This window comes from Gopherus evgoodei, chromosome 11 (genome assembly GCF_007399415.2).
Source record: "Gopherus evgoodei ecotype Sinaloan lineage chromosome 11, rGopEvg1_v1.p, whole genome shotgun sequence".
Classification (NCBI taxonomy): domain Eukaryota; kingdom Metazoa; phylum Chordata; order Testudines; family Testudinidae; genus Gopherus; species Gopherus evgoodei.
In genome coordinates this window covers 21228485-21240622 of record NC_044332.1, presented here as the reverse complement: position 1 = coordinate 21240622, position 12138 = coordinate 21228485, and the positions used below count along the sequence as shown (strand labels likewise).

At 43.6% G+C, this 12138-nt stretch overlaps 1 protein-coding gene across 1 annotated transcript in view; it reads right to left on the bottom strand.

The window, feature by feature from the left end:
- Window positions 1-1587: 1587 nt before the first annotated feature.
- MPP4 (membrane palmitoylated protein 4) overlaps window positions 1588-12138 on the bottom strand; it is a 41306-nt gene continuing 30755 nt past the window's right edge. The window contains exons 19-22 of the mRNA XM_030580393.1: window positions 11798-11891; window positions 6668-6776; window positions 3756-3890; window positions 1588-1960 (exon numbers count right to left, since the gene is read on the bottom strand). Of these exons, the coding sequence (XP_030436253.1) occupies window positions 1769-1960; window positions 3756-3890; window positions 6668-6776; window positions 11798-11891 (530 nt within the window). The 3' untranslated portion in view covers window positions 1588-1768. The remainder of the gene's footprint in view (window positions 1961-3755; window positions 3891-6667; window positions 6777-11797; window positions 11892-12138) is intronic.

Below are 12138 nucleotides of genomic sequence, written 5' to 3'. Positions count from 1 at the left end.
AACTGAAAGTGTATTCCCTGGGTTTAATGTGCATTGTAATTTTTAGCTGGAGCAGTCAGTAGGTGTAAGAATTGTGCAAAGGAAAAACCCAGACTCTTTTCTGTTAGACTTAAATCCACACCCATAAGTAAAGCAAAAGTTAAGGCTATTTCCTATAATGGTGAATGACTGGGTGCAACACCTACAGTAAAAAAAACTCAGGTGCATAAGGCACTGGACATTTTGAGCTCCACACTCTTGCTTTCCCTAGCTTTGGAAATAAAACGTTTTTTGCTAAATGCTTTAACCCTCTAATTGTTCTGTTTTAAATTAATTAAAAATGACTAAGGAAGTTTTACCAGTTTATCCAACTGACCTTGCAGCACATTTCAGTTATACTGTTTAGGATGAGAGAACAGTGCAGAGTAACCAAATGGAAGTAAGTACTTGATGAGTTTATAGTGTTAAACTTCTATGTAAACTAGGACATGAGAGGATTCAGTTCTAAAAATACCATTATTCTTTAGTATATTACACACACCTGTTCATTATCAGGCATCATAAATACACATTTGCTTCTACTAGACAACAGTGGATTACTAGTGTAAGACAAGATGCACCAAAGGGAGTCCGGAGTTAGAGTTACCAGCAGCTGTCCTTACTTTGATGGTGCATCTCATTTCTAAACCCGGGGCCAGAAGCAGGAGGCTGCCATCAATCGTTCACATCATCTCCCATTCTTATTTACTGCTGTGTTTGGGAAACTTTGTAACCAAAGGATGCAGAACCCAAGGATGCTGTCTTACACTTAGGCAGATGAGTAACTTCACTGGTTCGACTTCAGTTAGACTAGTCATGTGAATAAGCATTTGCAGTATCAGGCCCTTAACCTGCTTCTGCTTCCAGACTGATAAACCTGCTCTTGTAAATTGCTTGGGCTAACCTGCTATGGACTAGATCATCACTATATTTAGTGATGTGCCTTTACAAAGCCGATTCTGTCAGCATTCGATGGGTGTAAAAAAATTAAGTCAATTTTATTATACAGGTGAATGTGAGTTCTGGAGTCATTTGCATTGTGAACAGTATTAAACCTGTATTTCTAATTTAAAAAGAAACATCAGCTAACAAACTTGTTTGAGACAGAAGCAAGCAGAATAATACACCTCTACCCCGATATAATGTGACACGAATTCAGATACAATGCGGTAAAGCAGTGCTCTGGGGGGGATGGGGCTGCACACTCCGGTGGATCAAAGCAAGTTCAATATAATGCAGTTTCACCTATAACGTGGTAAGATTTTTGGGCTCCCGAAGACAGCATTATATTGAGGTAGAGGTGTACATTTATAAAGCACTCTCCCCTGCTACATCAAGTCAACCTACTAAGCGTATTCCAGACTTTTACATCTTGATATAATTCCCCATAGTTCTTTGGGAATACACAAGTATCATAAAAATCAAGAAGCCTTTAACAAAAAGGAGGTATGGGAATCACCTTTTCTTTAACCCAGGTATGAATAGACCACACAAGTACATGCAAGAAAACAGATCTTTTATTTTTGTAATTCCGAGAGACTACAGCACTTTTTAGGTACAAAACTGATGTTAAGGATCACATGTTGCAGTAAGAACTACAATGAAGACAGTACGATTATGTTACTTAGCTTTTTTCCTAATCCTCCTGTGAAATCTCTCCACACAAAGAGATATTTTTACAATCCTGACAGGATTGTTCTTGAGGTAAAACATAAGATATAATCTTTGTGAAGCTTCCTGCTTCTCAGAATTATGGCTGAGTGGCTGAACATATCCAAGTAGCAGGGACCCACTGGGGCTCATCCTGTGCCTGATGGACTGCAGACAGCAGCTGCACACAGGCCTCTTGTAAATTGTCATTTACAATCACTTGATCAAAGAACTGACCAAACTGAACTTCCATTTTCTTAGCACGATCCTCCATCTCCTGCAAGTCTTCCTCCTGTAAGAGACAGTACAGACCTATAAAACATTATAGTTTCATGTGGGACACTTTTGGATGGGAATAGGTTTATCCAAGTTTTCACTTTCTACCTTTCCAAAGAGGAACTGGAGGTTAGTGGCTAGAAGACAGAACTGGGAGCCTGGAGATTTGATTTCTCTTCCCAGCTCTGCCATTCACTCAGTATGTGTCTTGCCCAAGGTCACTGAGCCTGTCTGTGCTTAAGTTTCCAATTTATAAAATAAGGATAGTACTACTTCCTTACCTCACAGAGAGATTGTGAGGGTTATTCACTGATGTTCATAAAACACTGAGATCCTGAGATAAAAGATGGCATAGAAATACAAAGTCATATTATTATATATAAAGACCTTCTATTCTGCCATGGTTCCCCTGAAAGTAGTGCAATCAGAAAACTCAGTTACTGTACGTCATCGCCAAACTATTTGCATGGGTGTGCCATTATAAACCTTATGCTTCCTGGAATAAGCTCCCCTGTATTAAAATATGATCACTTGATGCTCGTTTGAGAATAAGAGAGAGTTCTAGCATGTAATTTTCAGTGGGACTCAATCCTGCAAACGAGCTGCAAGCAGGAGGTCTGACTGAAGTCACTGCAAGTTCCGTGGGACGTCCAGGATCAGTTATTTTGTATGTCTTTTCAGGGTAGAGACCATTTGGAAAACCACACCCTGGGCCAGATCCTCAGCTAGTGTAAATTGGCATATTTCTAGTAACTTCAATGGAGCTGTGACAATTTACATCAGCTGAGGATTGTCCCTGTGTGTAAATGTTAACACAAGTGGTAATTATTCTGACTTAAAACCTATAACAACTCTAAGATAAGCATGCCATGACAACGATAATCAATTCTAAACCTTTGGCACATGATTGCTTGCTTGCACAAGAAGTCTTCCTTTATCCCCATGTGCTGCATTACACAGTTGCCTAGATGCTGTGAGGGTGCTTTTATTTGCCTCTGAAGTATCACTGTACTGGCTAATTCTACAGGCAGAATCCAGATGTGACAGACCAGAAGTCTCATCAATTTTACCACATCTATGTTCCTAATCTGTGTTTCAGTTTGTTAGCAATATTTCCCCACAGTCCATGTTTTTAGCTATGTAATTATGATCACCCCCCACAGACAAAATGAAGGGAGTCTAGGAAGTCATCAGAAAACTAAATGTTTAAAACACAGTGCTAGATAATGAAGGTCAAACTGAAGATTAAAAGTTATAGAAACAAATGGGACATTCTATTTTTTAATTTTGTTTAATTTTTGTTATGTGTCTAGACAAAGTAAGGCGTCTATAATTTTACTGTAATATAGGTAGGAATGCATCACATGCAGACCACCACCGCCACTGTGCTTTTGTTTGAAGTATCAATAGCTGATGTCTATAGAAAAAGGGACTATGAGAGCACTGAAGGAAAAGGGTTCCACATATTTCCATTTAAACAACATGGAAGTGTCTACGCAGAGATCTAGGCACCTTGGCTATATACACTACAAAAACAAACCAAAATAATGCAAATATAAATACAGAAAGCAGACTTCCTCCAAAGAAACCCACTCTAGCCACATATCCCAACCCCCCGTCCTCTCTACCCACTTCCACTCCAAAATACCAGGAAGAGAGAGAGGCTTTGCAACATGTGCTGAATGTCCTCAGATCTGGTTTATTTCAGACCAAAGACACAAGGGTCTTTTAAAACATTAATACAATAGAGGAATGTGGCAGGTTCTGACTGAACAATCACTGTTGCACCCCCTTCACTCTCTAAAATTCACCTTGAATTTCATGTTCACATAATAGTCTGTAATGATCCTGGCGTTTTTCCGAGACTGTTTCATGCAGCTCATGCTGGGTGGCTTGATGAATATAATATAGGGTTTTAGTTCGTGGGTCCGAGCCATTTGTATACCCTGCAAGTCAAGGTCAGATAGTGGTTAAATTAAAAGGTATAAGTTGTATCTATCCCATATTTTATTTCTATTAAAAACAAGTTGTTGTGTACCATTTCCAGACCATGCAGTATTCAAAAACATCCGTTACGTAATAACTGCACTAATAATCCTCAACCCAGACACTCGTCAGCAACGGCACCACACTAATGAATTCCGTTCAGTAACTTCATTAGATGAGAAATTATTTTAACTACAATGAACATAAAAATCTTAACATGGCCATTAAAAGGTTACATCAGCTACCTTTTATGGGAGTTTTAAATCTTCAATTGTAATTCCTTTTTAGAGGCTCAAAACTATCTTGGTTTTGGGCCTGCCTTTGGAAAAGAGTGGTTCTCCTGCTCCATGTTTTGCAAGGCACTGTCTGCCTTTTGTTTAGTTCTCTCCATGCATTGATGCAATTGTTGATGTCAACAGACCACTGTGACTAAGTAGTGTTTGTAACTGTTGTGAAAAGCAGGGAGAGTTAAACTAATGAGTACAAAGTAAATAGCAGCAGCATGTTCTGCCACAGTGGCAAAATCAAATTTCCTTTTTTCATTGAGAACTGAATTCAGGCGAAGAAATGGACAAGAAAATCCTCGAAAGGCAGCAGGAGCACAGGGATGCACAGCATAGGGGCCTTCATGGTAGGTTTTGTTCTGGTTTTGAGAACCTGAGGCCCTCCCCTTCACACCTGAGGCTGTGAAACTTATCTCATTTCTTCAACCAGCACAAGCCACTACACCAAGACAAAGCTTGGACAACTCTAGGTCCAGGTATCTAAAGGAAGTTTCCCTCTGGAATTTATTGGGCCAGGGAGCCTTTCTTCCAGTTATGTTTTTTAATGATATTTTGTTAGGTTCCCAGAGACACTCAGGTATGGAAATTCTTCTAATTTTATAGGGCTAATACCAGCAAATAAGGGAGTAATTTAGAAAAATCTTAGAAGGGTTCTTAGCAGGACTTCAAGCCTTCAGCACCTTCTGACAACTACTAACTCAGATCTTTATTAGCCTTATCCCTCCTTACCAGCAAGCCCAGGGCCAGGGATTGAAAAGACGAAAGCCTATGTGAACTAGCAGCATGCTGACTTTTTCATTTGGCTGAGTGGTCTAGAAATGGATCAAGAATAGTAAAGGTAGCTGAGAGAAATCTTGTTCTTTTCTGGCCTTAGAAGAAATATTTTTGCAGTGCCCAAAAGAGGCACATATGTGGAAATTATCTTAATGGTTGAGGCACTGATTGTGACCATCAGTTAAGTTTAGTAGCTCCATCTAAGGAACGTTTTTAGACCTCTAAGGTGACACAACCTAAACTTCTCTAACCAACCACCTCACTGAGGAGATATAGTGACCATTCCTCCTCATAAAAATAAATCAAGTCACACAAGCAGCTTCTGAACAATTCTTTTGTTATCTCCATCCTGGTTCTCACTGATTAGTGAGAAGGAAGAGGAAAAAGGGGTTCTCCCTCTAACCATTTAGAGAGATTTGGGGAAGGTGTTTCATCAGTGACATTGCAGTGCCTCATACACATGGTACTACTTTTACGTCTAAAGACAACAATGTAAATTTAAGGTGGGGACGCTTAAGACACTCAGGTGAATCATTCTCTCTTAAATGTTCCTGTCTCTCCTACTGGATTAAGTTTCCAAGCTATGAACGAACAGTTTTCAGTTGCTAGTAGCATTCGTTCAGGATGTAATGTCTCATTGTACAAAACAGTATAAGGCAAGATGGGTCAGTATCCATTATTCCTGGAAAATTTTCAATTGAAAGTATGTGACACAATAACCAGACTAGACTTCTAAACCATGGTGATAAGCACATCAGAAATGATAGCGTGTGTGCATATATATGCTCCATCTCACTTTGTTGTTTACAATGTACACAATCTTATTAATGAATCCTTACCCAATTTTATAGTAAGTTTGCTAATTGAACCTTCTCTCCAAGCAGCAACCATATTGTGTGTAGTGAGCATGCTGCAGAAACCTGCCCCCTGGTGATTTGCAGCCTGAATCTAGTAGTTACACTAATGAGTCCCACTAATACACAGGCATCTTGTTACTGCATAGAAGCTTCACTAATAAACCCCTGAACTAGTGTAAGTAAACTAATGAACTCCAGCTTAGACCACTAAACCTTCACACCCTGCAGATACTTATGGGGATCATGAAACAGACAAATAGCCCTGTGCAAGCCTTCTCTTCCTCTACAGCAGATGTTTTAAACCTGTGATCCACGGACCATTGGTGGCCTATGGAAAACTTGGTGGTGGTTCTTGGAAAGTTGGCTGTTCACATGTGCTAGCTGCTCTTCTTTATTCCCACCTGTTAAATTGCTTCAAAGAAACCAAGAATATACTAAATACTTCCCTAGCATTACTTGTTCATTTACGCAATTGCTGTTGATACTCCAGGGATGATACTATGCGATTGTAAACAGAAGAGGTGATGTCCGGTACAATCATATGATAGATGACAGTCTCTTCCATGAAATTTAAGGGCTAATCTACACTGGCAACGCTAAAGCACTGCCACCATGCCTCCTTGGGTGGTCACGGCGCAGCGCTGGGAGAGCTCTTAAAAAAAAAAACAAAAAAAACAACCCACCTCCACAAGGAACGTAGCTACCAGTGCTGGGAGACACTTGTTGCGCTCAGGAGGTGCTTTTTCACCCCTGAGCAAGAAAGTCACAGTGCTGTAAATTGCCAGTGTAGACAAGCCCTTAGTCTTAGATCTCCCTATTTACCTGTGGTTCCAAATCCACTATACAGATCTTCCCTTCATCGAGAACTGTTCGCACAGCATCAACACTGGTGCCATATAGGTGTCCCTTGTACTCCCCATGTTCCAGCATTCTGCAAGGGTGAGAAGGGAGAATGAAAAGAGAAATGAAGCAGACCCTAAATGACAGCCTCTGAAGTTTTGCATTTAGCAATCAAATCTGCAGATTAAATCAAGAGACCAAAGAGCCAAAGAAGGATTAATCCTCTGTAAAAACAATGATATTAAGATATAGGAACCTTTACTGAGAATAAAAATCTAGATTAAACAGGACTGTCAGATCCAAATCTCCAGTCTCTGAAGAGACTCCAAAATTATGCATCTCTACCCACTTCCCCTCCAGATATACATGAGAAGGTTCAGAGGTTATGGTTTTGATTGGTGTCAAGACAACTATATGGAAAATCTACACTGGTATTTACTGCAGTAATAACAAAAACAAATACTTTGCTGTTATGTAGGGCCAACCATTGGGATCTCAAAAAGACAGTTACCTTTTTCGTAACTACTGTTCTTCGAGATATGCTGTTCATGTCCATTCAACTTAGGTGTGCGCACTCACCACATGTACCGGTGCCGGAAGTTTTTCCCTCAGCAGTATCCATAGGAACTGGCTCCAGTACCCCCTGGAGTGGCGCACACATGCTCAGTTCCTTCTTGCCAGAAACACTGACAGTGGGGAAGGAGGACAGGTTGTAGAATAGACATGAGCAACACATCTCGAAGAACACCAGTTACAGAAAAAGGTAACTGTCTTTTATTCTTTGAGTGCTTGCTCATGTCCATGCAACTTAGGTGACTCCCAAGCACTACCCCTCAGATGTGGTAGGAGTTCACGGATGTGTAGATTGCAACACCACTCTGCCAAACCCAGCTTTGTCCCTGGCCTACTGAGTGATGGTGTAGAGGGCTGTGAACATGTGCACTGAGGACCACATTGCAGCTCGACAGATGTCCTGGATTGGGAAGTGTTCCAGGAAGGCCACCAAAGATGCCTGCGCTCTGGTTGAGTGGGCTCCGATGAGTGGCAGCGGAGGGACTCCCGCCAACTCATAGCAGTTCCGAATGCATGAGGTGATCCAGTTAGAAATCCTTTCCGTGGACAACAGGAGGCCCTTCATCCTATCAGCTATAGAGATTAAAAGCAGAGTCAATTTAGGGAAAGGCTTTGTCCGATCTAGGTAGAAAGCCAGGGCCCTTCTTACGACCACAGAGTGAAGGCACCTCTCTTCACTAGTCTCATGGGGCTGCGGGCAGAAGACCAGAAGGAAGATGTCCTAAATCGTGGAAAGTAGACACCACCTTGGGAAGGAAGGCCAGGTGGGTCCAGATCTGGACCTTGTCCTTATTGAAGTCTGCATACGGCAGTTCTGAGGTCAGGGCTCGCAGCTCAGAGACTCACCTCGCTGACTTCACCACCACCAGGAAAGCTACCTTCCATGATAGGTGAGACAAGGAGCACGAGGCCAAAAGCTCAAAGGGCGGGCCCATGAGCCTGGACAGAACCAAGTTGAGATCCCACTGTGAGACCAGGGACCAAACTTGAGGAAAATGTCTCAAGACCTCTGAGGAACCTGACCATCATGTCATGGGAGAAAACCATCTGCGCCTGGATGGATGAAAGGTGGAAATAGCCACTAGATGCACCCTGATAGAGAAGTGAGCCAGGCCCTGGTTCCTCAAATGAAGTCTAAGATCAACTGCACTGAAGAATGTGAAGGGGAGATGCCCCATTTGTCCTCCCAGTGGGAGAACCTCGTTCACTTTGCCAGGTAAGTCTGTCTAACCGAGGGCTTTCTACTCTCAAGGAGGACCTTCTAGACCCCTTCCGAACAGGCCCGTTCTTCAAGGTTCAGCCATGCAACATCACATTGTGAGGTGGAGGGACATGAGGTTGGGGTGCAAGAGAATCGTCCATGATCCTGTAACAGCAGGTCCAGTCAGTTCGGCAGAGTTCACGGAGGGATCGCCGATGGGTTCGATAGCATCCCAAACCAGGTGCTGGCAAGGCTACGCCAGGGCGATCATGATAATCTGAGCCTTGTCTCTCCTGATTTTCACTAGGACTTTGCTGATGAGCTGAAATCAGAAGGAATGCATACAACAGGCAGGAGGAAGGTGTCGGAGAGGGAGCCCTTGCCCAGACCCTGTCTGGAGTAAAACCTGTGGCATCTCTTGTTCTGCCTGGTGGCGAACAAATCCACTTGGGGAGTTCTCCACCTCTGGAAGATCACGCCGGCTACCTCTGGGTGGAGCACCCACTCGCGGTGAGAGGAGAAGTCCCTGCTTAAGTGATCTGCTAGCGTGTTCTAAGCACTCAGAAGGTGACATGGTTTTACATGGATTCCATGCAGAAGTCCCAAAGACAAAGTGCCTCTTGGCAGAAGGCTCCCCCTTGTCTGTTAATGTGTTGTCTATCAGGACTCTGACCACGCTCTGCACACTGCCCTGATCTCTGACATTTTAGTGTAGCATCGTTTCCTTTGGGGACAACATACCTTGGGTCTGGAGGGTGCAGAGGTGTGCCCCAGCCAAGGTCCAAGGCATCCGAAACCAACTTGACTGAGTGAGGCGTGCTGATGAAGAGAACTCTTTCCAGGACTTTCTCGGGGTCAGTCCACCATCACAGCAAGGTAAGTACAGTCACGTGGATGTGACCCCTCCATCAATGGCTGGCGACAGTCTACTCCCAGTCCAGGGACCACCTGGAAAAGATTGTTACCATCCCCATGACTGTACTTACCTCACTGTGATGGTGGACCGACCCCGAGAAAGTCCTGAAAGCACTCTTCACTCAGTCAAGTTGGTTTCGGACGCCTTGGACTTTGGTTTAAGTGAGGGTGGCTCCCCTGGCCTTGAGGCTGCTGCAGCTTAAACTGCTTATGGGCAGGGCCAGGACCATACAGGCCCAGTGTTTTAAGAGTCGTGTGAGAGTCCTTTAGGCCATGAACCTTATTGTCCATCTGTTCCGCAAACAGGGCTTGCATCAACTGCTGAGCCTCCGTGGACAAGCCAAAGAGGAGCAGCCAGGATGCCCGGCACATAGCAATTGCCGAGGCCATGGTTTGGGCAGTGGTGTCCTCTGCATCTGACACCACCTGGAGCGTTGCCCTGGCCGCCGTTGTGTCCTCATCCATAATAGCCCAGAACTCCTTCCTAGAAGCCTCAGGAAGAGAGCCCTTGAACTTTGCTATGGCTTGCCACATAAAATCATAGCATCCCAGGAGGGCTTGATGGTTGGCCACCCTCAGCTGGAAGGCGAAGGATGAATCAACCTTACGGCCAAATGAGTCTAGTCTCTTAGAGTCTTTGTTCTTAGGGGTAGCCCCGGGTTGACCTTGTTGCTTCCTGTGCAAGGCAAAGTCCTGTCCGGGACCTACAAAGTCTCTAACTATGGCTAAGGGATTTATAAACACTAACACACAACTACATACACTATAATACAAGAGATAAATAGTTTGTACGAATGAGCAGCAACAGCACTGGCTGAAGCAGCAACAGTTCCAGCACCGTGACTGGCGGCAAGAAGGAACTGAGGTTGGGGGGAGCCGGTGGCACCATGGTATGTGCGCACTGCTCTGGGGGATGCTGGAGCTGGTCCCCTATGGATACTGCTGAAGGAAAAGCTTCCGGCACCGGTGTATATGGCAAGCACACACACCTAAATTGAATGGACATGAGCAAGCACTCGAAGAAAAAGGGTACATCTACACAGCACAAATAAATAAATAAATACCACACCCAAACCCCAGAGAGTCTCAGAGGCTGGGTTTACAGACTTAGGCTCTTGGAGCTTGCACTATGAAGCTTAAAAAAACAAAAACAAAAAAAGAAATAGCCATATTATAGACCTTCTGGCTTGGGCCTGAGCTCAGGCTATGAAGCCCAGGGAAGAGGGTGGATTTCAGAGCCCAAGCTGAATGTCTACATCGCTATTTTTAGCACCATGGCGCAAGCCCAAGTCTCTAGACCCAGGCTCAGACTTGCTGCTGCAGGAATTTTTTTTGCTGTGTAGATGTACCTGAAATGCTTTACATGCTTTAATGAATTATGCTTCCTAACAGCCCTTTGAATTAGGTAAATATTATCCTCATTTTACTAATGGGGAAACCGCAGGGTACAACTTAGAGGGCACTTTTGAAAATTTGGTCCTTCAAGGTTCTGGTGCCTTCGAGGCACACTGCGAGGCCCACGCCCAGTAAAGATGTGGATGTGGGATCAGGGCCTGAATTTGGGTGCTCGGTTTTACATTTCTAAAATATGGCTATAGTCTGATTTTCAGAATTGTTGAGAACCGATCACTCCAACTGAAGTCAACAGGAGTTGCAGGCGCTCAGCCCTTCTAAGAATCAGGTCTAAGGTTGCTAAAATTAGGCAGTCAAAAACCAACACACTCCAAAGAAGAGGCTACTTTGAAAATCTGGGCCTAAGGGTATTTGTGTGTAGACAGCAATTAGATACCCACTTCTGGGCAGTGCCAGCTGACTCAGGCTCATGGGGCTGTTTAATTGTAGGCATTCAGGCTTGGGCTACAGGCCTAGCTCTGGGACTCTCCAACTTCAGAGTCTTAGAGCCTGGGCTCCAGCCAAAGCCTAAACATCTACACTGCAATTAAACAGCCCCTTAGCCTGAGCCCAGTAAGCCTGAGTCAGCAGGCATGGGCCAGCCGTGGATTTTTAAGTGCAGTGTACACATAACTTATGGCTTGCACCAGAAGTCTGTGGCAGTATTATATTCTATAATATAAATCTATATACTTTGTTATTACAGAGACCAGAGAAGAGAAGCAGCACTGCCCTGAGTCCCATCTTCAGCCGGGGATGGTTGAGAAGGAACTGAGGGGGGTGTGGGACACAGGCGCTCAGGAAGATTCCGAGACTGGAGCGCCTGCATCCCGACCAGGCACTGCTATCGAAAAACTCCGATCAACGGCGCCAGGACGCACCGACATCTAGAGTGGAGCACCCACAGAGACGGCACTCAAAGAAGAACCCTGGTCTTCTGATTGTCAGCATTTGGGCTAAACCACAAGACTATCCCTGCCTTGGAGCAAGTTAAACTTTAGAGAAGAAAGCAATAGGAATCCCAAAGTTACCTGTGACTATATACCATGTTTTCAAATGTTTCCTTTGATACATAGTGATACTCACGACCATTCTCTTCATAGCTCTTCTGAGCACGAGTGGTGTCTTAAAGAAAAATTACAAGTTTTTAAAAGTTCTTGTAAACATTTTTTTCTTCAGTAAATCAATTTGAGAACAAAGTTCCTAGTGAAAAGCCAGGACTCCCAAACTTCATACGTGGAGATGTGAACATATAAATTTTAAAAACTCTGTTCATTTTCACAAGTAATCAAAAGGAAATAATAAACTAATGGTTTCTACTTTCTAGCTCACAGAGGTCAGCAAAATCTTCCAAAATTGAATCTACCCCTTG